Genomic DNA, 23,638 nt, shown 5'->3' with positions numbered 1-23,638 from the left:
ATAGCATCTCTTATAAACGTGTATGCACGTTAAAGGAAAAAGGAAGGAATATATCGGAAGCCGGTGAAAATCGTCCAACAGATGTGGTGGCACTGCTAAAATCGTCCAACAGATGTGGTGGCACTGCTAAATGTGTATTTCTGCCTTTTGGGGCTTCGTCAGTAGCAAGTATCCACTGCTTCTATCGCACATGACGAATTTTTATTCGGCCTGCAGACTAATTGCGACATCACTACTTTTTTAATCACTGTTTTACTATGTCGGTAGCAGCTGATTTCGTCTAAGCATGCATTTGCCTCTAGACAGTTACTACTGATGAAACCCATGGAAGCAGAAATGCGCATTTAACAATACCACCACAGCCGGTGCCAGACGATCTTTGTCCGCTACTGATATATCTCTGTGTTTTTTTAGCAATGTACGTCCATAAAAGATGCTGCAATTTACTAGGCTTTCAGCGATGTATCTACTTTAGGTATGATACACAGATTGCGAAATAAAAGAGAGAGAAAACATTGGACAATGAAGTTATGAATATACAAAAAAGATGGATGAGATAGAGATTTGCTCAATCGGCTGTTAACAGGAACGTCGATTGCAGCGGCGGCGGCGACAACGATCACGACGACCACAAAAACCTCGACTACGACCACAGCAACGACTGCAGCCGTTCAAGAATTTGGACATTGAGATCTCCATTTCCAGCGACTTCGAGGGCCACCTCCCAGTGGTGTCGGGCATCAACGAAGAGCCCTCGACTACAACAAGACGACCAAAGTTGTTTTTTTTTCCCATGGTCTTTCAATTCTGTTTTCGTGCTTCTCCATCACTTACTGGTACTTAATGCATTTTATTTCATTGTTTCCTTCAATACCCTGCTCCCCAGAGCTTTGTAAATTCCTGTGTGATCAGTTGTTTCGTCGACTCAGAGTGGACAACCATATCTGGACAGAGCGATGTTGTTACGATGCACTATGGAAATATTATCTATGCTTATGGTCAAACAGAGGAAGATCCTTCCTGGTGTTTATAATGATAAATGAATGAAATTTTATATATACAGCTGAAGTTGTCTGTGTATGGCAGGCATGGTGGCCTTCAACTAACACTATCTCCTCCGAGACCCTGCGGCGCAAGATGACCAAAATTGAGAGTATGATAAAAGAAGGCTTGCTCTTCCTTCCATAGAAGAAAAATTCAAATCGGACCATGTTAACGCCAAAAATTATTTACATCAAAAAGGTGCTTTTTTTTCTATGAAAATCCCTATTTTTTACGATTTTTTGACTGCTGTGTCGCCATTTTTCAACCAGAAAAATATTCACTTAAAGAGGATAACAAGCTGCATAATGCAAACTTTTGACTTTTCAAAAATTCCAATTCTAAAGGGTCGAAATAAACCCGAGCAATCTCGGGCGATACTGCTAGTTATGGATAAATTAATTTTTACGTTTAGTCTTTTACTTGTTTCAATCATTGGTGTGCGGCCATGCTGGGGCGCCAACGTGAAAGGTTTAGTCAAACAAATCGAACTGAGAACTTTTTTTAAGTCTGATGCTTATTTTATTTGTTCGTGTCTTTCATCGAATCATTAAGTTACGGGTTATCAGGAAGCGATGAGGGACAAACACAACACACACCTATATGACACGCTTCGTTCAGTTTCCGTCTACCAAATCCAATCATAAAATCTTGGTCGGCCCAGCGTAAAGACTTAAGTTAGCTCCTGGTAATCCGAAAATCGATTTGAAATTACCACCAGTGGGTAGCTTGAACCCGGTTTCAAATTACCCCTGTTCTGCTGACATCACCTCCTCTCTAATTTGGCTAAAATGCTAAATTCTAACTCATACAAATTGATTTTTAAACATCCCCAAACATTTTGATACCTTAACAAAAGTAGCACATAAAAAACACCCACTACACTCTGAGAGGTTGGTGTTAGGAAGGGCATCCAGCCATAGAAACCTTACCAAATCAGATCGGAACCCGGTAACGCTGCGATGGACTGGCGTCCCGTATAGCTGGGGGGAACACATTCGCCACAGAAACCGAGAAACCAGGCCCATGAGCTTGGCTAGGCTTGAAAAGGGCGGGAAGAAAGAGCTTTGTGGGTCGTCGCAAGGATTTGTTTTTGCAATACAGCAGAATCTTCAACTGATCACCAACTCGTGTTATCGCAGCTCAATCCATTATAAGTGTAACATGGTTCACAACTGGGTGTACCATGATATACCGGATCACTGATTAATGAATCAGTGATAAACGGATAAACGAGGCAATTTTTCGTAAGGTGTGCCATTCAGAAAGTCCCATGGGCTGCATTTTGCCCACAGCTATTATTGTTTTAGTTTGGTAGTCATTTTTTCGGTATCTTTTGGAGGCACATAATCTAGTGGTTAGAGCAGCGGACTCACGGTCGAGGGATTGTGGGTTCGAATCTCAGACCGGGCGATGTGTGTGTTTCTGAACAAAACACCTAAGCTCCACGCGGCCCTGGCAGAAGATAATGGCGAACTTCTGCTCACTCTTTCCTCCTGCATCTTGCAGCTCACCTGCGACGGACCGGCATCCTGTCCAGGTGGGAAACCTATACGCCAAGGAAACCAGGAAACCGGCCCTATGAGGCAGGCATGGCTCGAGAAGGAACAAACAAACAACAAAAAAGTTACAAGGATGTAAACAAACTAACAACAGTTGTCAAGCAGTGGTAGTGGGAGGAGAAACACAAACATACATATATATATGAAGAGCTTCCATGCAGTTTTCATCTACCAAGTCCACATTGGTCTGCCCAGGGTTATAGAATGAAGGAAGACGTTTGTTGAAACCAAAACCATTTGGTTCCAAAGGGAGCATCTTAACCACACAACCATAAAAGGGTAAAGAACCCCTTTAGTTATGAATCACGATGGGATTGCACCTAGAAAGTGACCCTCCGAGGTACAAGTCTAGGCAATGCTGTTTATGGAAGACCAGCAGTCGCCCATGCATACCAGCCTCTTCTCTCCATATTATTCAAGGGAAAGGCAAAGGCCGATACAGCTTGGCACCAGCGATGTTGTAACTCATTTCTACAACTGAGTGAACTGGAGCAATGTAAAATAAAGTATCTTGCTCAAGAACACAGCATGATAAGGGGATTGAACTTACTACCTCATGATTGTGAGCTCAATCATGCACCTTCACACACCCATAATAATACCATAAATAATGTTATTTTCATACGAATAAATTTAAATATACTCAAGTTTTGACCCAGTAACAATACAGTATGATATAATCTTTTCTACTCTAAGGACTAGAAACCAACTTCACATTTTTCTCCTTTGAGACAGTTTTCAATAGCTGTGAATGCTGAAACAGTGCAGGCAGTGGAAAAAAGTACTGGGACAGGTCATCATTGACTTACAACCAATCAACTTTACGATGACTGGCATGCCAGCTCCCGGCAGCAGTAATATATAGTCCAGTTGAAATCTAATGGTTTTAATTTCTTTTAACCCTTTAGCATTCAAACCCGCCAAAAGTATTCTGCCTGTTTTATGTTCAAACTGGCCAGATCTGGTCTCTCACACCAGCCCTACAATATCATTTTAAAAATTAACAGCTACCTCATCAAAATCTCATAGCTACAAGATAATGCATGATTAGTTCAAGACAATGTGGATAAAAAAGGATTAATTTTGGTAGAATAATGCAAACACTAAAGGGTAAATTAACCCATCTACGGATGATGGCAGCTAACAAACACTTACCCTAGGTTTGGTGTTTGATTGCCACTGTGGTTATCTCAAGTGTTGGATGAATATCCCATTGCGGAGACATCAAGGCAACCACGCATTTGTTTATTAGATGACTGCTTGAGTCTCTGAACAAATAACACTGTTGTATAATACAGAAAACTGTGTGTGACTTACCTAAGAATGTACCTTAAAAATGTGAAAATATAAAGCAAAGATATGTAGGCCCATAGGCCGACTTACGACTAGTCAGTCAGAACCAATCGTGGTAAGTCGACATCAACCTGTATTAAGTAAGAAAAAGGGGGCTTTCTTTTGAATGTTACTGATCAATGAAGATATATTATTGAAGGTATGCAGGCAGGACACTAATATTGTAGAAAGTCAATCAAAATGAGAACAATAATCAAGACAATGTAAAATAATAATTGATTGATTGTAAAAGTTTTATTTTTCCACAGAAGATTGCATATAGAGAAAGTCCAAGATATTTACCAAAAACATTTCCACAGAAAAACAAAAACAAATGTAAATTAAAATGAAAGGGTTAACCTGGTGTGTTAGCAGCAAGAGGAAGAACGAAAAAGAAAGGGCACAGTTTTTACACTTTATTTTACTGTACTTTATAATGAAGAAATAAAAAGTGAAATGTGACCCCATTGTTCAAAACTTGATCAAGACAGAGAAATATTCTCAGCTAATCCCATATCACATAAACAGTTTGGTTTTGTTAAAAGATTATTTTTTTTCTGACTATTTGTCTTGAGTCTTTCTTCAGAAAATTTCTTAAATTAGAAAAAAAAAAGCCTCTAAATTTGCTGGATAACAATTCTCTGTCCTCTCATATATATCAGAGAGTACCACCCTCCCATCCCATTCACCACCAATTTGAGTTTTTTATTTTTATAAAGAAAAACAGTAAAATCACAATACATATCCATTACAGTGGAAAGTTCAATGGAACAAAAAATAAACCTTCAGATTTGTGTATATTTTTTCTTGGTATGTCTAAAATTAAGCATTCAGCTCTGATTTTAGTAATGATACATGCTCGCCCAATAAAACAAATAAATAAATTTTAAAAAGACACACATATACACGGAATTAAAGTTAGATTTATCAGCAACCAACAGCAATAATTCATAATTTAATATCATACAAGAAGACAAATACAAAATAAAAGTGTTAAAACACTAAAACAACAAAAAAAATCAAAAAATGTAGAGGTTTCAGAAAAATTATTGTGTTATGGTTTTAGTGATATAATATAAATAAGAACTATGTAGTCTTTGGGGGGATAAAAATATTAAAAATTCTTTACCATCATTTAGTGTCCACATTCCATGCTGGTATAGGTTGGACAATTTGACAGGATCCAACGAATAAAAAGCAAAAAACTTTATAGTTGCTTTCAACATGACACATCTATAAGAAGACCTGCTCCCTATTTACATGAATAGATTTGTGTGAGGGATAGAGAGATGAGGGAAGGGTATATTTCCTTGTGTTGTTGTATTTAAGCTGAAATAGGCTGGATAATGAAATAAATTTTAAAAGCATGTTACTACTTCAAATATTAAAACCAAAAACCAACTCTTAAACTTATTTTGAGTATTATAAATCCTGATGCTACAACCTCTTGAATATAGAGGAGGAAAAACAAAAAAGAAAAATAGGAGTAAAAAAAAGTGGGGAAATATAAACAAACAGAACCTCTGAAAAGTTATAATTGGGATCTTGTTAAATTTGTTCCAACTACTTGAAGTAGTTCAAATTTTCACCAGAATTTTATCAAATAACGCTGATGATGTAGCTTTATTTTTAATTACTAGAAAAAAAAAAAGTAATTGTTGTCATCAGTATGACAAACTACATTTTTTCTTTTAAATAATCTTGAAAATTTGAAATATTTCAACTGGTTGGAGAAAAGTCAACAAGATCCTATTGTTGTAAGCGAAAAATTCCAGAGGTTATTTAGCGAAATTCAAAGCATAATAGAATATAAGAAATAAAGTTTATTTGATTTGTCAAAGACATCCATTGGTCCTCTATTTCACTTTGCTCGGGCTGCATAGTCCCAAGAAAGGCCACAATGTTTGCTTAAGTACTCTCTCAGTTACAAACAAAAGTTCTTATTCACAATGTGAAGTCCATCAATTCTAAGGAACTATTGGATGGAGGAATTCACCAAGATACCTGCCATTCCCTGTTTCACTGGGGAAACTCAGGACACGTATATTATTAGTCTTACACCATGATATCCTAGCTATAGAAAATAGATAGGAGCCCATATTTTCGATTAATAAGTTGGTCCTAGATGGAATACAATGACATCATTTAAGGTCCACTTTCCATGCTAGCATGGGCTGGGTGGTTTAACTGAAACAAGTAAGCTACAAGGCCATGTTAGGCTCCAATGTCGTCTTTGGCATTGTTTCTGTGGCTGGATGCCCTTTCAAGCGGCATTGAAAAATAAAAGTTAAGAAAGATGCTGCTTCAAGCTAGGCTAAAATGGTAAAATAACTGCAAAAATACAACCAAAAGAATATTATAATTTTCAATCTATCAATGATACTATTCACCTCTGTGTGATAGTCTTTAAATAAGATAACTGTTTCAGTTCTTTTATTGTTACAATCATTCAAGAGTTCGTTCATCCATGAAAGATTTGCCAAGAAATGGCTTTTTTTTTCCTAAATTCTTTAAATTCTTGTGATGCGTAAATAGCTGCAATGTATGTTTCTGCTACTATCTCATATGTAACATTCTGCTTTCTAGCTCCCATTAATTTTCTTGCTACTTCCATTTGTATGATGTATTTTTTAAAATTCTTTTACACGTTTCGGTCATTTGACTGCGGCCATGCTGGAACACTGCCTTAAAAGTTTTTAGTCGAAGAAATCAACCCTAGATCTTATTCTTTGTAAGCCTAGTAATTATTCTTTCAGTCTCTTTTGCTGAACCACTAAGTTATGGGGACGTAAACACACCAACATTGGTTCTCAAGCAATGGTGGCAGGGAACAAACTCAGACACACAGACAAACATATGTGTGTGTGTGTGTGTGTATATATGACAGGCTACTTTAAGTTTCCATCTACCAAATCCACTCACAAGGCTTTGGTCAGCCTGAGGATATAATAGAAGACACTTGCCTATGGTGTCATACAGTGGGACTGAACCTGGAACTATGTGGTTGAGAAGCAAGCTTCTTACCACACAGCCATACCTATGTCTAGTTTTTTTTTTTCCTTTCATTGAGGAGTACATGAATGTCATACCAGGGTACAAAACTGTTTACAGACCTCTTAGCTTGAAAAAGAAAAAAATTTATTTATTTAAAGCACAGCTATTATGAATCACCTAAAATACCAATTGTAATACATCATCCTCATCATCATTTTCTATTTACTCTTCCATGCTCTTCTCCAGAACCACTTCATGCCACTTATTGCAGTCTCTTGTTATATCTTTCACAAAGTTCACTAACCTGAGATAACCACCACCACAACCTGGTCCTTCGGTTGTTGCTTAATAGAGTCAGTTCTGTCGCAAGCATTTTGGGACAAGTTTCCAAGTCTGAGAGCAGTTCCTCCCACCACCAACAAAAGTTTAATAACAAAGCTCACTAGGGTCTTTTTATCCCTTTTAAAACCCATTTAAAATAGTCTTGATTTGCAAGAGACAAATGTCTTTGCTGTGAGTCTTCTCATTACATTCTAGCATAACAACAAAGTACATACATGGAAGCAGCAATATAATTGTTTAAAATTGTGGCAGAAGGGCAGTAGATTTCTTAGGGGAGGGGGTTAATTGATTACACCAACGTCCCAGTACTTGACTGGTACTCTGTTTCATCAACCCTGAAAGAATGAAAGGCAAAGTTGACCTTCGTGGGATTTGAGCACATAATGCTTTAAAGAGTAAGAAGAAATGCCATCAAGCATTTTGCCCGATACACTGATGATTTTGCCAGCTCACCACCTTATAGCAATAATATAAAGGCAGCAAGCATGGTTATGGTTATGCAGTTGAGAAGTCCATTTCATAACTCTGTGGTTATGGGTTCAATTCCACCTCACAGCCCCTTGGGTAAATGTCTTCTAACATAACCTTGGAGTCAACTAAGGTCTCATAAGGGAAATTTAGAAGACGGAAACTGTGAGGTAGACTATGGAAAGGATCATCCTTGTTCTTCAGTTGTTGACCAAATCTGTTATAGTGTTTTACACCACTACCATCACCACCACCACAACCTGACCTTTGAGTTGTTCTATTAATAGAATCAGTTCTGTTGCAAGCATTTGGGATAAGTTTCTTATTTCTTTACTGCCCACAAGGGGCTACACACAGAGGGGACAAACAAGGACAGACAAACGGATTAAGTCGATTATATCGACCCCAGTGTGTAACTGGTACTTATTAAATCGACCCCGAAAGGATGAAAGGCAAAGTCAACCTCGGCGGAATTTGAACTCAGAACGTAGCGGCAGACAAAATACTGCAAAGCATTTCACTCGGCATGCTAACATTTCTGTCAGATTGCCGCCTTGGGATAAGTTTCTAGTCTGAGGACAGTCCTCCCGACAGAGACATTAGAAAGGGCCATGGCTGCGATGCTTCCTCCGTGAAGCTAAAACATTAGAACAAAAAGACTTTTAAACTAGGTTTTGAAAAATGTTCAACTTTCATGTCCTAAATGGAATTTAAAAGTCAGAAAACAAAAACAAAAACACACCAGCAATGATAATTAAAAAGTTTGGATTTAAAGGGTTGCTGTATGAAGTATGGGATACAAGAAGGAGTGATTTTTTTTTTTAACTTACAGAAGAACTTGAAATGGCCGTGGTGGTAATATAAAACTGTGAAAAGCTAACGATTTTATAAAAATCATTTTTGAAAAGTTAATTGAAATAGGAAAAAAAAAAATAACACATTTGCTTACAAACATTGAAATATTACTCTTTTACACATTTCAGTCATTTGACTGCGGCCATGCTGGAGCACTGCCTTAAAGGGTTTTAGTCGAAGAAATCAACCCCAGGACTTATTCTTTGTAAGCCTAGTACTTATTCTATCAGTCTCTGTTGCCAAACCGCTAAGTTACGGGGACAGAAACACACCACCATCGGTTGTCAAGCAAAGGGGGGAGGGGGACACACAAACACAGACACACACATACATAAATATATATAATGGGCTTCTTTCAGTTTCTGTCAACCAAATCCACTCAGAAGGCTTTGGTTGGCCAAGAACTATAGTAGAAGACACTTGTCCAAGGTGCTACGCAGAGGGACTGAACCCAGAACCATGTGGTTGGGAAGTAAGCTTCTTACCACACAGCCAGGCCTGCGCCTATTGTACATTTTCACTTAAAAAAGAAAAAAAAGAACATAAACATACACACGACTATGTATGTTAGTCACAGATACAACATGATGTGCAGCAAAATATATACAAAGTCAATTACAGGACTGATAAACCCGATAAATGAGAGAGGGGGAAGAAGACAAGCGAGAGAGAGGGGGGGATGTGGAAGATAGGTAGGAAGGGAATAGTAAGCCTTCAAAAGTATGTAAAGATACTGGACTTACAGCATTACTCCTTTAAAATTTTACTAACAAAAGTAATCAAGAAAAAAAAACGGGTTAATTACATGAAAGAACTGTTCATAATTAAAACAATGAGGAATTTTTTTAATTGGATAACAGAATAATTAAAAAGGGAAAGTTCTTAAATTGAAAAATAAATAAAATAAAAATGGTTTCTAAGTTTGGCAGAAAGGCAGAAATTCTTGGGAAGGTGCATATAACTCACTAAATCACCCCCTGTCCCTCAATACTAGGTAAGTACTTTATTTCACTACCTCCACCCAACCAGAAGTGAGGAAGTGCAAATTTTACCCAATCAAAAATTGAATTCAGAACTTCCATCATAACATAAAACCAAGGAAACTCTTTTAAAATTGGTTTCTCAATTTCAGATACTATCTTTATGTTGCAACACCTTATAGCTTATAGAAGCATCACTGAGACTAAAGAAAAACTACAAGTGTTGTTGTTTCTCCAGCATTCAGGGTTGGTGAAAGCGATGTGGTGGACAATGAAAAACCTGCCTGATGACAGTCAAGGCTGATCTGGAACCCAACCTAGGCCCCCATATCTACGGCGTTTGCCACTGGAATAAGGAGTGGTTGGAGATCACGCGGTCGTTAACCTCAAATTGCCAGGCCTGGTCAGCGTTTGTGAGATGCAGCACTGAGGATGAATGAAGCCAGTTCAACCCACCCCGGGTGAATGCTGTCTCAAGTCAAGTAAAAAGCGTTCTAAGGCAGTGGTTCCCAATCAGAGTACATATGGCTCCCAAGGGTCCACGCAACAAAATAATTGGGATCCACAATAGTATTTTAAGGGCCCCTGAAAAAAAATTTTGCTTTAGATGTGTGTACTGGTATGTATTGCAAGAAACAGCTAGGTTTCTCTAACATTTTACACAATTCAACTTACAAAAGTTAATGTGTGAAAAACAAGATAGGAATTTTGAAAGAAGTTTCTATAAAACTAGTTTTTAAACATTGACTGGCTATTGAGGTCCATCAGAATAAAATAGCAATCAAAGGGATCAATAGATTAAAAAAAAATGAATGAGAATCTCCAATCTAATGATTCTGCCAAACCACCTCATTAATAACAACCTCTTCTATACTATAGGACAAGGCCTGAAATGTTTGTGGGGAGGGCCTTTGACCCCAGTGTTTAACTGGTAACTTATTTCATCAATGCTGAAAGATGAAAAGCAAGGTCTATCTAAAATGGAATTTAACTCAGAACAAAAAGCCACAAGAAATGCCATTAAGTATTTCGTCTTATGTGCTAAGAATTCTGCCATCTTTCTACCTTAATAATAATAATAATAATAATAATGATTTCTAACATAGGTACATGGCCTCTCATTTTGGGCACACAGAACAGTTGATTATATTGACACCAGCAATTTGACTGGTACTTAATTTATCTTAGCTTAGCTCTAATCATGAGCTCCAGGACTCAGAGCTTCACCCAGTTTCCATAGTGTATAAGTGACTGAGATTACAGCCTCTCCACCACCCCAGCCCTGAATTGGACACCGGTCAGTTGCAAGGTTAACTTCTTAATTATGGCCAGTGCTCATTTACAGCTGGGTATGCAGGTACTTTACCTCAATGAGTGATAATCAGGCTCTGCATAGCAATGGGATGGCCCTTTCACAAGGGATACAGAAAGTCAATGGGATTACAGCATAATAGATTGTGAAGAGGCAGTGGAAGCGCTCAGCTGAGCCAATGGTGCTTCTTACACTGATGCTGAGCGGAGGAATCTTAGAAGATCAATGGTCAGGATTACCAAGCTCTATCAAGAATACCAGTTCTGCCACCCTGCCAGGGATATGGTAAAGTCATGGGGACTGCAACATAGTGGATTGTGAAAGGGTAGCAGAAGAGCTCAACTGAGCCAATGGTGCTTCTTACACTGATGCTGAGCAGAGGGATCCTAGAAGATCAACAATCAGGACCACCAAGCTCAATAAGAGTAACTGCAATGCATCTGTAGGGGTGGCATCCATGGTTGCGTAATCATCTAATGAGAGATTCATTGTGGCTGAAGCTTCCAATTCAAATATAAATAAAACTGGATGGTGGCAGACAGTCAATGGAATCTGTATAAGCAGTACGACCAGTTGATGATTTACAGCTGAGTGGACAGAAGCAACATAAAATGAAGTGTTTTACTCAAAAAACACAATGCACCCATGACCTTACAATCATCAATGCAACACTGTAACCACTAGGCCACGTGCCCCCACCAAAAGGATAAAAGGCAAAAGTTCAATAATTTGCCATAATTTCAAGACTTCAAAAGTTAAGTGGGAGGGGGCAGAAATAGCAACTGATAAGATCAATCCTAGTAACTTGACTGGTTTAAGTATCTGTCCTGGATTAATGAAGATTAAAGTTGACCACAACAAGATTTTAAATAATAATCCTCCCTACTATGAACATAAGGCCTGAAATTTTATAGGGAGAAGGGAGTTAGTCGATTACATCAACTTGGCTGGGGGAGGTGGGATCCAATGAAAGGCAAAATAAACCTTGGCAGAATTTGAACTCAGAAAACAAAGATAGACGAAATGCCACAAAGCATTTTGTCTGACATGCTAATGGTTCTGCCAACTCACAACCTAATTTAGGGGACAAAGCCAGTAATTTCGAGGGATTGGGTTTAGCCGATACCATTGGCACCGCCTTCAGTACTTGACTGGTACTTTATTTTATTTGCCCCAGGGGGAATGAATGAAAAACGCCGAATAAATTATAATAGCAGAAAGATTAGAAATTCTTTTTAGAACGAAAGTACTGGGGGGGAGGGGGGAGTGTAAAAAGAAAAACAACTAACAACAACATCAACAACAACCCTTAGCAATATTTCACTTTTCAAATAACAATGAATTTTGATGTGCTTTTTTTAAAATTTTTTTCTTTTTTTTCTTTTTTAAAGATTAGCTACAGAAGAAATGACCGAATAAAATTAGATTTCGAGACAGGAGGTAGCATGGTATAGTCTTGATTCAACTATCTGTTGGTAAATGATTACATTTTTTTTTTTAATTTAAGGAATTTTGAAAAATCAATTTTTGTTTTGGGTTTTTTGTGTTATTTTTTTTTTATCAGATAATAATAATAATGAAAAAAAAAAAGTCTAGTATATTTATTTCACCACTTCTAAAGAATTTACCAATTAGCAGAATACAACACAGACAAATAACAACGATAATATTAATAATTTCTTACATAGGCACCACACCACAAATTTAGGGAAAAGGGTTAGTCAATTGAATCAACCCCAGTACTTAAAAGTACTCTCATCTTGGAAGGATGAAAATATAAATTAATCTTGGCAGATTTTAAATTACCTAATCCATATTTTCTCTTTAATCAATCAAATCATTTAAGGCAATATTTCTGCAAATTGATAGCAAAGTGGAGAATAGCTGGGAATATGCAGTGTTTAGAAGGTTTGGCAATCACTCATTCCCTTTTGATGGGAAAGCTTTGAAAGCAACAATGAAATAATAATAACGATAATAATAATAATAGTAGCAGCAAGCCAAACCACACTGCTCAAATATGATTATTTCTTACATTTGCATAAAGCCCAAGATTTTTAGATTAGGGGTAGAGAAAAATGGGATGTTGTAAAATTCATGCTTACACTCTAAATGTATAAGTGAAACAACTTCACCGGTTTCGTTTTTTGAAAAAAAATTTTGTTTTAGTCAGAGGAGGAAGGGCAGCCTACAGGATACTTTGACAAGAATTTAGAAACTTGCAGTAGGGGTCGGGGGGAAGAAAGAAAGAAAAATGGAGGCTACGACTTGTGGGTTATCCTTAGATCAGGGACCAGTTCCAAATGCTTGTAACAGACTGGATTCCACTAAACACATTCAAGAGTTAGTTGGTGGCATAAAAACAGGGGATGGATTAAGTCAGGAACTTACTATGAAACAGCAGATGGTCAACAGTTCTATCTGGTCATTAGCGTATCCACTAAAGACGTTTTTTTTTTTGTATGTGATATGAGAGAAATACACTTGAGCGGTACCCTACTGACCTCTCCAGGCCAACACCACAAATAGCAAAACACTCATCAGTTTCTATAGTGTTGCCATTCCCATATGCCTCTTATACCATCTTATTCCCAATGGTCTTATACCACCTTGTGGTACTTACATACAGCTAAATGAAGTAGGCCAAAGGGAAGAATCTTTGCCATGGATACAATACAGAAGTAATAGGGTATAAACACCTCAACAATATTTTGGCTGAAATTGATGAGCAAGTGAAAGGAAACAGTAGGGTATAGAGAGGTTCTTAACACTTTTAACACTGAACTAGAGGAGCTGAATCTGGAGAGAAAAAGCAACTTATTAATGAACTGAAATAGGAGAGAAGAATGGTTATCAAAATAGAGATATTAGAAGCCAAAATAATAAAGAAAAATATACATAAAATAAAACTAGGGTGTTTTAATCTGAGAGATATATTTAGTTGAATGAGATTTTTGCTATATTAATTTCTTTACATTCAGAACAGAAATGTTAAATATATGATTAAAGCAGTAAAAGCATTACTGTACATAATTTTACATGCACCCACACACACATGGTTGTCACTTGTACCATGATTTGTGTCATGATTTGGCAAACAGTTTTAGGTGCCCACATAGCTGTCAGCAGACACAGATTCTCTTGAGTGTCCCACCTTTGGCCCAGCAAAATACCCTACACCAGCACTGGCCAGGTGGTTTCTCAACCCTGACGGGGGTGAAAAGAATGCTGGCATCGATGAGAGCCAGAACAAATATCACATTTTCACATGCATTCTCTCTCTCATTATATATATATATATATATATAAATAAAAAAAAATTTTTTTAAATGAATGTGACAGGCCATTACTATAAAGTGACACATATTGTAAATACTTCGCATCTTTCGATCACAGATGGAACTAAGGAATGTATGACTTGGAAATTTGCTAATGCCAACCTTAAAGCTGCAGACATTCATTTGAAGATAAACAGTAAGGAAATAATTTATAATAATTTCTTTATTAGCCACAGAGGGCGAACACAAAGGAAAATATGCGGGAGGGTACAGTGTGAGTTTAGCAGGTAAAATGTCAGACAATGAATGAAACAAAGTCAAAGTAAAACCCCTGAGAGTGGAGGGACTTTCAAGGGCTACGCGTAAAGAAAGCCCACAAAATCCATGGTCTCCCTGACTACCAGGGTGGATGCCCTCTCTCAGTCTTTCCTCTCCAATATACAGGTATACACGAAGAGAAGGCCCATTCACGCAGGTAATGCTCACCTCTCTCACCCACCTTTCAACAAACTGATTGCAAGGCAGCCCTTACCTCTCCACCCTGATTTTCCTCTTTAAGTGAAACCTGTAAAAGATTATTAAGGTCTTGACAAAAACACAACTGCTGGTCTTTAGCCCTTTCAGCCATGTCTACTATATGATCCCCTTTACCCTGGGCCTCAAGCAGATAAAAACTGGTTGCCTTTCCTGGTTGAAGGAAAGTAGAGGGGCCATCTTCACAAGGGACTCAGCTGATAGTTACTCTTTTACTCTTTTACTTCCTTCGGCCATTCGACTACAGCCATGCTGGAGCACCGCCTTTAGTCGAGCAAATCAACCCCAGGATTTATTCCTTGGAAGCCTAGTACTTATTCTATCGGTCTCTTTTGCCGAACTGCTAAGTTACGGGGTTGTAAACACACCACCATCAGTTGTCAAGCGATGTTGGGGGGACAAACACAGACACACAAACATATACACACACATACATATATATATATACAACGTGGCCAATGCCAGCGCCGCCCCGACTGGCTCCTGTGCCAGTGGCACATAAAAAGCACCATCCGAATAGTGAAAGAAAAAATAACTGGCTCCTAGGTAAAATCTGATGTTGAATAATCCCAGTTGTACAAGTGGTTGAGTATTTTTTAGAATACTTGTATCCTTAATGTAATATCCTAACATAGGAATATGTAACAAGGTTGGACAATTATGTCAAAATGAAGTTTACTGCAGTAGTCCCATCCAGAATGTTACATGGGTTACTATGAAGTAGTAAATTATAGTTTAACATGCCAAACAAGAACAAATTTTGCTTCTTTTAATTCTGAAGTCATATTTTTAAACAAGGGGAAAATGTAAATCATAATTTATGCACACTCATAAAAGAGACCTCACTTTTCTTTCAGTTACATTATGGCAGCTTCCAGCATTACAGGTTGTCTTCTTTTCATTTATAACCACTATTATATAGAATAGATTATCAACCACAATGGTACAGATATACAATGAAAGACTTTGATACTAATACAAAATAAATAAAACAAAGGTGATAACAGCATCTGTGTTTTAAATGGCCATTAGTATTCTACACGTTTACAATGATGCAATTACATCATCTTTAATTTATGATGAAAAAAAGATAAATGGAAGAGGAGTAAAATTATTAAACGGTAATCCTTTCTACTAAAGGTCTGAAATTTCAGGGGAGGAGGATCAGTCAATTGCATTCACCCCAGTGTTTCACTGGTAATTAATTTATAGATCCTGAAAGGATGAAAGGCAAAGTCGACCTCGGCGGAATTTGAACACAGAACATAAGGATGGATGAAATGCTGCTAAGCATTTTGCCCAGCATGGTAACAATTCTGCCAAGACCGTGTTTATTTGAAGGGAATCAAGATATTTCAGAAGTTGACTTCATCATCATCATCATTTAATATCTATGTTCTATGCTAACGTGGGGTAGATGGTTTGACAGTATCTGCTGGACCCATGGACTGACTGCACAGTGCTCCAGTGTCAGATTTGGCATGGTTTCTAAGGTTGGATGCCTTTCCTAGTGCCAACCACATTGCAGTGTGTACTGGGAGCTTTTTACATGGTGCCAGCACTTATGAGGCCATCATGCAGTTTGCATGACTACAAATCCCGAGGGGGCCCACAGCAAATGGTTATTATGTCAATGCACATATATATTAAAAGATTAAAGAAGGAAGAACCATAGGAAAATAATAATGAAACAGAAATACTGAATAATCCTAATTACAATAACATATTCTAATATAATATATTTCACATTATATATGTTTCTCTCTCTATATGTATGCTTGTATGTGTGTGTGTATATATATATATATATATATATATATATATATATATTGTGCTGGTGGCACATGGAAAACATTCGAGCAAGGTTGTTGCCAGTGCTGCTTGACTGGTTCCTGTGCAGGTGGCACGTAAAAATCACCACTTGAGCGTGGCCGCTGCCAGTACTACCTGACTGGCTGTTGTGCCGGTGGCACATAAAAGCACCCACTACACTCTCAGAGCAGTTGGCGTTAGGAAGGGCATCCAACTGTAGAAACTCTGCCAGATCAGATTGGAGCCTGGTGCAGCCATCTGATTTGCCAGTCTTCAGTCAAATCGTCCAACCCATGCTAGCATGGAAAGCAGACGTTAAACGATGATGATGTATGTATGTATGTATGCATATATTTCATCATCGTTTAACAACTGGCTTCCATGCTGGCATGGATTGGACAGTTTGACAGGAACCAGCCAAGTAGAAAACTACCCCAGGCTACTGTGTCAGTTTTGGCATGGTTTTTATGGCTGGATGCCCTCCCTAACAATATATGCGTGTGTGTGTGTGTGAATATCTTTATTTAAGTATTTGTATGTATGTATGTATTTATGTGTGTGTGTATGTATATATATATATATATATATATATATATATGATGCTTTCTAACCTAGACTCTAGATCAATGTTCTGGAGGTAGGATATAGTTGCTTGTAAAATGAACCATTCTCCCCTGGATGGAAGTTAAAGTAAACCTTGGTAGGATTTTAGCTCAGAATGAGAAGGGACATAACTAAATACTGCAAGACAGTGGTCAGCTGCTCTACAGTTTCTGCCATCTACCGTCTTTTCATAATACTGCAGCATTAGTTGGTACTGGCAGTAGTGATGTTGGCAGGGAGCTGTACCAAAACTAATATCAAACTATTTCACCAGGCGAAGCCAACAGCCCGAAGATAAGCCAACAAAGGGACTTCTACATGCTAGGAAAAAGCGACAAAATTTCCTTCAATCACACCCAATCATCTTTGAAAAAAAAAGGGAAGACCATTAAATAATGCGCAAAAATAAAAAAAAACAGTAACAAATGGGACAGTCATGGCTGGAACATCTTTGATCATAGGTTTGCTTGATCAAGTCTAACCTTAAGGTTAAACAACAATCATAAACCAGAGAATATTTAAGAGTTTTGTCTTGCTTTTTAATTTCATATACATTATCATTTAAAATCATCTTTATCTGTAGTCACTGGCCATTTATTCTTAAGATGTAGAATAACCGTAGCAATTATGAGAAGCTGCAAAACTAACATCACCAAAAAAAAAAAAAAAAAGACAATAAAACCAAACACATTTAACAGAGATTGCTACTGCTTTAGTAGCCACAGCCATTAGTGGGGAGGGAACAGAAAAATAGGGTAGAGTAACGGGTGGGCGATCACCAGGGAAGATCAGAATGAATGAACCCTTTACAAAAAGAAACAAAAAATAATAAAAAAAGAAGGACTAAATATAACAAAAAGACATTTAAATATATATATATATTGCAATAAATGTAGGAATTTACAAGCTTATATCTGTATATGGATTAAGTTTTGTCACAGGCTGGCTTCAGGGATTAACTGTAATAAGTTTGTTGTGGATCGTGTGAAGTTGAGATGGTTGGATATTGACGGGTATGACTTCAGGTCGAGTGCCTGGAGTGGGGATTGATATACGCCCGAGTACCAGACTGTCCAGGCTTTTCTCTTTTAGTACCTAGAGAAGAAGAGAGAAAAGAAAGAAAAATTGCTGATAATGTGTTTTAGCGAAAATTATAAATTAATAATGGTTTCAAATTTTGGCACAAGGCCAGCAATTTCGGGGGAAGCAGGTAAACATCAAATTCAGGTCAATGACATTTTATATATAACCCTATGCGTCTATACATTTCATCATATACAAATAATACCATGACCTTCAACATGTAAAAGAAATACATATATAAGCAAGACAGAAGATAAAAATATATATGCACATATAAAAATACAAAATATACAGAAGGGCCTGCCCAGAAATAGGTGATCAAAATGAATTATTAAAACATATCAATCAACTAAAAAATTTTACCCCTCAACAAAAATTTACCCCAGGACAAAAAAGTTTTGAGTTGATATGTTTTAGTAATTCATTCTGATGCCCTTTTTAAGTTAATTTGTATATGCTTTTTCCAGACAGGCTCTTCTATATATTTTGTATTTTTATGCACATATATATTTTTTACTTTCTGTGCAAGAAATATGTATTTCTTTTATATGTTGAAAGCCATGGTATTATTTGTATATGATGAAACGTATAGAAGCATGGGGGTTATATAAAGTCATTGGCCTGACAATGATTTTATGTATATATATAGTTATTTTTCTTTGGTTTTTTATTTGTGTGTGTGTGTGTGTGTGTTTCTGTATGTCTTTTGACTTATAGACAATACAACACAGACTTCAAAAAAGACTTTCACTATGAACAATTTATGAAGTTACATGCATGATTAACAAATGTTTTTACCAGCAGCAGCATAGCAATAGGTAATGACCAACCTAGTTCTTCATTATTTTAAAAAAATTAAATGAAACAAAGACATTGTATTTCAACTGAAATATGGTAGTAACAAAAAAAAAAAAAAGAAGTTAACAAAACTACATACCCGAGCATATTCAGGTGTTGGGAAAGATGAAAAATCTGTTCTCACTTGACCACCAGTCCTGTTTGCTGCCAGAAAATTGGTCACCTGGACTTGGAGCTGTTTAAAAGAAAAGGAAGGAAAATTTTTTTTTAAATAATATCAGATAAAAAGAATAAAGTATATGATGTCATTTTAAGTGCTATGAGCAAAACTGGAACACACAGGACATTGTTCTTTCCCATCTATACAAGCATGGAAAAACTAGCATAAAGCCAATTAATTAGCTCTATAATATCTACAGACATAACTGGGTTAACAGACAGGGCAAGTGGATAATAAAGGCGCTAGACAGCTGATCCATGTTACTAGCATTTGCACTGTGCTCTGGACACATTACTGTACTTGCCTCAGCCTACCTAGATGAACGTAGGTATCATTTCCCACTTCAAAGTTGAGTGGTGAGTGTTACATATGATATCCAGCTGTAATAATAGAAAGAAATTTAACAAAAAAGGAAAATAAGCAACACTTGCTCTAAAAATTCTTAAAAAGGTCCAGATTTACAAAAACTACTTAAGATATGATACCATGAAAGATAGATATTAAGAAAAAAAGACACTTGAAAATTACATAAAAATGCTTTGACAGTGACTCCACAAGTTATTTAGAGACTAAATGAAAGATCTGTTGAAGCACACACAGCTAATGCTTTCAATGTATTCATGAAATCAGCACCCAACAATGATTCAGGTATTATTTGAATGAGAATTAAAAATCTTCCTGGAGAGAACACTGGACTATTGTCGATAAATTTTCCATTTGAAGAATTAAAATCCCAGTACTGCCAATGGGCTATAATGCTGCCCTTATTTCTGGAGTATCCCCTTTGCCATTTTATAGAAGTTGATAACAATACTATGCCAGTCACTAGGAATGACCTCTTCCTGTGCTACATTGGCAATACAAATGACTAGCACGTTATACTTAGCTGGGTATTTTCACCCTCTCGGTGGCTATTCCAGTTGCTTCAGCAGCTTTCTTTGCCTTCATAATTTTAATAACCATTTCCATCACACAACTATCAATTTCAATAACTGGCACCTCTACTCATGGTATTTCTCTCTCGCTCTCCCTCCCATGCATTCTTCTCATTCAGCAACCTCTTGTAGAAGCATTTCTATAAATCCTTAAATCCTTAAAAATGTTTTAGCCCGAAGGCCACGGCTATGCTGGGGCACCACTGCTGTTAAATTTTTTTTTTTACAGCATTAGAATAAATGCACAGCCAGCTATCCTAATGTACATACTTTTCACCACTGATATTATGACTAATTGACATGGCTTTGCAATCTGAGATAACCCACTTCTCTATTACCCTTGTTCATTTTCAGTGGTGAGCTGGCAGACTTAGCACACTGAGTAAAATGCTTAATAATGACATTTCATCTAGCTTAATGTTCTGAGATCAAATTCACTGAGGCTGACTTCACCTTTCATCCTTTTGCAGGTTGATAAAATAAGTACCAGCTGAGCACTAATATTGATGTAATCAGCTTAATCCCTCTCTCCCAAAATTGCTGGCCTCGTGTTAAAATTTGAAGTCAATCTATTTTTTAGGCCTGTCTCTTAGCGTTTGCAGTTCTAACAACATATTTCACCACCATATCACCATTTATCTGGTTGGCCCTGATCCATTCACAGATCTGGTTTGAGTTCACAGCAGGTTGTCTTATAGAAACTTCTAGTTGTCCTTTTTTTGTATTTTTTAAAATACCTACATCTGGTAGAGGGTTCTTTCAGCTTCCATACCTTCCTTCTTCAGAATATCTTGTCTCTGGGTGAACTCACTCGACTACATTGGTCACGAATGTCTACAGGTACACCTAAGAGATCCCCCTCCGGGGTACAAGTCTAGGTGGAAAGTCGCCTCACCGGCGAATGCACAACCTAGGGTTGTTTTTATGGAAGACCAGCAGTCGCCCATGCATACCAGCTTCCGCTCTCCATGTCACCCATGTTATCCAAGGGGAAGGCAAAGGATGATACAGCTTAGCACCAGTGATGTCACAACTCATTTCTAAAGCTGAGTGAACTGGAGCAACATGAAATAAAGTGTCTTGCTCAAGAACACAACACGCAGCTCAGTCTGGGAATTGAACTCACAACCTTACAAGCACAAGCTTAAAGCGCTAACCACTGAGCCATGCACCTTCACTCTGGTAATATATTTAAAAATATACATTCTCCTAATATAAGCCTCTACAGCATATCTCTATATCTAAGAGTATCCAGAGCTTAAACCTCAACTGTATGAAATTCATTTCACCAAGTTGAAACGCAAGGAAGGACACTTCAATCCATATAAGCACGGAAAAATGAGCATAAAATCATTTTTCCTTTTTTTTTTTTGTAATCTGGGAAGAAGGGAAATGCCTGTGACTTTTGCAGGACCTCAGGTTGGTGGAAACATTATGTAATCTATTTCCACCTCAAAACCAATAAACTATACATTTCAATAAATCTCAACAATGGTTGCAAGTCTAAAATATTAGATTACAGGTGACAAGGTCAAGGATCGATATAAGATTACAACTTTACAATAGCTTTGTACTGTATCACTGGACAAAGTGTATTAGTCTGCCAGCTGCAGTAAACCAATTATGAGTTTATTGCATGTTAAAGCCAACAGTTCTATTTTGCCAAATTTGGAAAAAAGAACAAGAAAATTTGCCAGTATGGGAAAACAGATGGATGGGAAAAAAAATTCAAATAAATAAAATCTAAGAAGAAAGGGAGGATGAAGGAGAACCTAAAGCAGTGAGTGGGAGGTTTCAAGCTGCACTGAAAAGGTAAAAAAAAAAAATCAACTTACTTCTTGAGTTCCCTTTTCAAGCTGGACAAGTTTTGAAGATTGTCGTATTAATTGCATATTAGGACTAGCTGTCTGAGTCACTGGCTTGGAACCTGTTCAAAATGAAAATAACATTGAGTGCATGTACAACACGGTATACTAACAAAATCGGTTGTCAAGCGATGTTGGGGGAACAAACACATACACACATACATATATATATACATATATATACGACAGGCTTCTTTTCAGTTTCCGTCTACCAAATCCATTCACAAAGCTTTGGTCGGCCCCGAGGCTATAGTAGAAGACACTTACCCAAGGTGCCATGCTGTGGGACTGACCCTGGAACCATGTGGTTCGTAAGCAAGCAACTTACCACACAGCCACTCCTACGCCTCTGTGTATTTATATGTTTTATAGTTAAATATAGTTAAAATGTAGTAACAAAGTTCTTTATAGAACAACCATGTTATCGTGGCTAAAAACATTACCATCTAGTATTGTTACTACTTATATCTTGTTTAGAGATTTTAGATTTTAGTTATTTTGCACGTTATGAGATTAGCAGCTGTTTGCCACTTCTCTGTTTATATATTATGAGTAGGGACGATTGACTGCCATCTCTAGCAAGCAGGTGTCCTGTACTGATGAAGGGTAAAGACTCAGAAACCATGTTCTACTGGTCTTGTCAAGCTGGAGGTGAGTGATTCAATCCCTTGATCACAATATATCGGACACATATCATGTGTCATTAACCAGCTAGAAAAAACATTTTCCTGAGGTTAATATGTGGTAACATAGTTCTTTATTGCATTATATATATATATATATATATACATATAAAATTATGATAAGAGATCAGAGAGTATGAGGTCTCAAACACAAATAGCAATTTTGATAGGGTGGTTTTAACTATGGGCAATCTTGACTAAACAAGAGCAAAACAGTTTCCATGGCATGTGTAGTGATTCAAAATAGTCAGATGTTTAGCAAAGGACTTACCAGGCTTTCTGCTACTGATGTCGATGACTACAGGGCAAGCACTCAGTTGATTAGCTTCCTGGAAAACAAAAATGAATAACAAATAAATAAAGAAATAAAAGTAAAAGCCAAACTCCAAATATTCTAGTTTCTCCATCAGATACAAATATGTAGATCAATTTATTTTTATTTATTTTTTTAAAATGTTCACCTTCCCATGCTTGCATTCATTGACTTTGCCTTAGTTAATAAATGGTGATCAAACACAAATTTTGTTCTTTCCCCAAGGCCAGACGTTTTTACAGAAGATTGTAAATGAACGACACCACTTGCATGTCAATGACAACTCACACACACAAATACATAGGCTTCTTTCAGTTTACATCAACCAAAATCCACTTGGTCAGCTTGGGGCAATAGAAATTTCAAACCTGGGTCTCATTCCTAAGTTATTTTTCGATGTTATTATTATTATTCAGGTTACTGCCTGGAATTGAACTCAGAATCTTTGGGTTAGTAGCCCGCACTCTTAACCACAATGCCATATGTCCATAATTGCCCACAGGCATATGGCGTAGTGGTTAGGAGCACAGGCTACTAACCCCAAGATTCCAAGTTCGATTCCAGGAAGTAATAATAATAACATTGAAAAATATCTTAGGAATGAGAACCCAGGTTCGAAATTTCCCCA

The 23,638-nt window shown here is 37.2% G+C and overlaps 1 protein-coding gene across 6 annotated transcripts in view; it reads right to left on the bottom strand.

Annotated features, from left to right (window-relative positions):
- Nucleotides 1–12,305: 12,305 nt before the first annotated feature.
- LOC115219018 (dynactin subunit 1) overlaps nt 12,306–23,638 on the bottom strand; it is a 106,166-nt gene continuing 94,833 nt past the window's right edge. For 5 of the 6 annotated variants that reach the window (XM_029789059.2, XM_036509014.1, XM_029789062.2 and 2 more), the window contains 4 exons: nt 22,969–23,026; nt 21,985–22,076; nt 19,134–19,229; nt 17,973–18,208 (listed from right to left, as the gene is read on the bottom strand). In XM_029789059.2, coding sequence (XP_029644919.1) covers nt 18,062–18,208; nt 19,134–19,229; nt 21,985–22,076; nt 22,969–23,026 — 393 coding nt within the window. In that variant the 3' untranslated portion in view covers nt 17,973–18,061. Of the gene's footprint in view, nt 13,715–17,972; nt 18,209–19,133; nt 19,230–21,984; nt 22,077–22,968; nt 23,027–23,638 lie in introns of those variants that run through there. The other variant, XM_036509013.1, reaches the window with a different exon arrangement.

The sequence above is a fragment of the Octopus sinensis genome, linkage group LG14 (assembly GCF_006345805.1).
Source record: "Octopus sinensis linkage group LG14, ASM634580v1, whole genome shotgun sequence".
Classification (NCBI taxonomy): Eukaryota; Metazoa; Mollusca; class Cephalopoda; order Octopoda; family Octopodidae; genus Octopus; species Octopus sinensis.
This window is presented reverse-complemented; position numbering and strand designations above follow the sequence as displayed.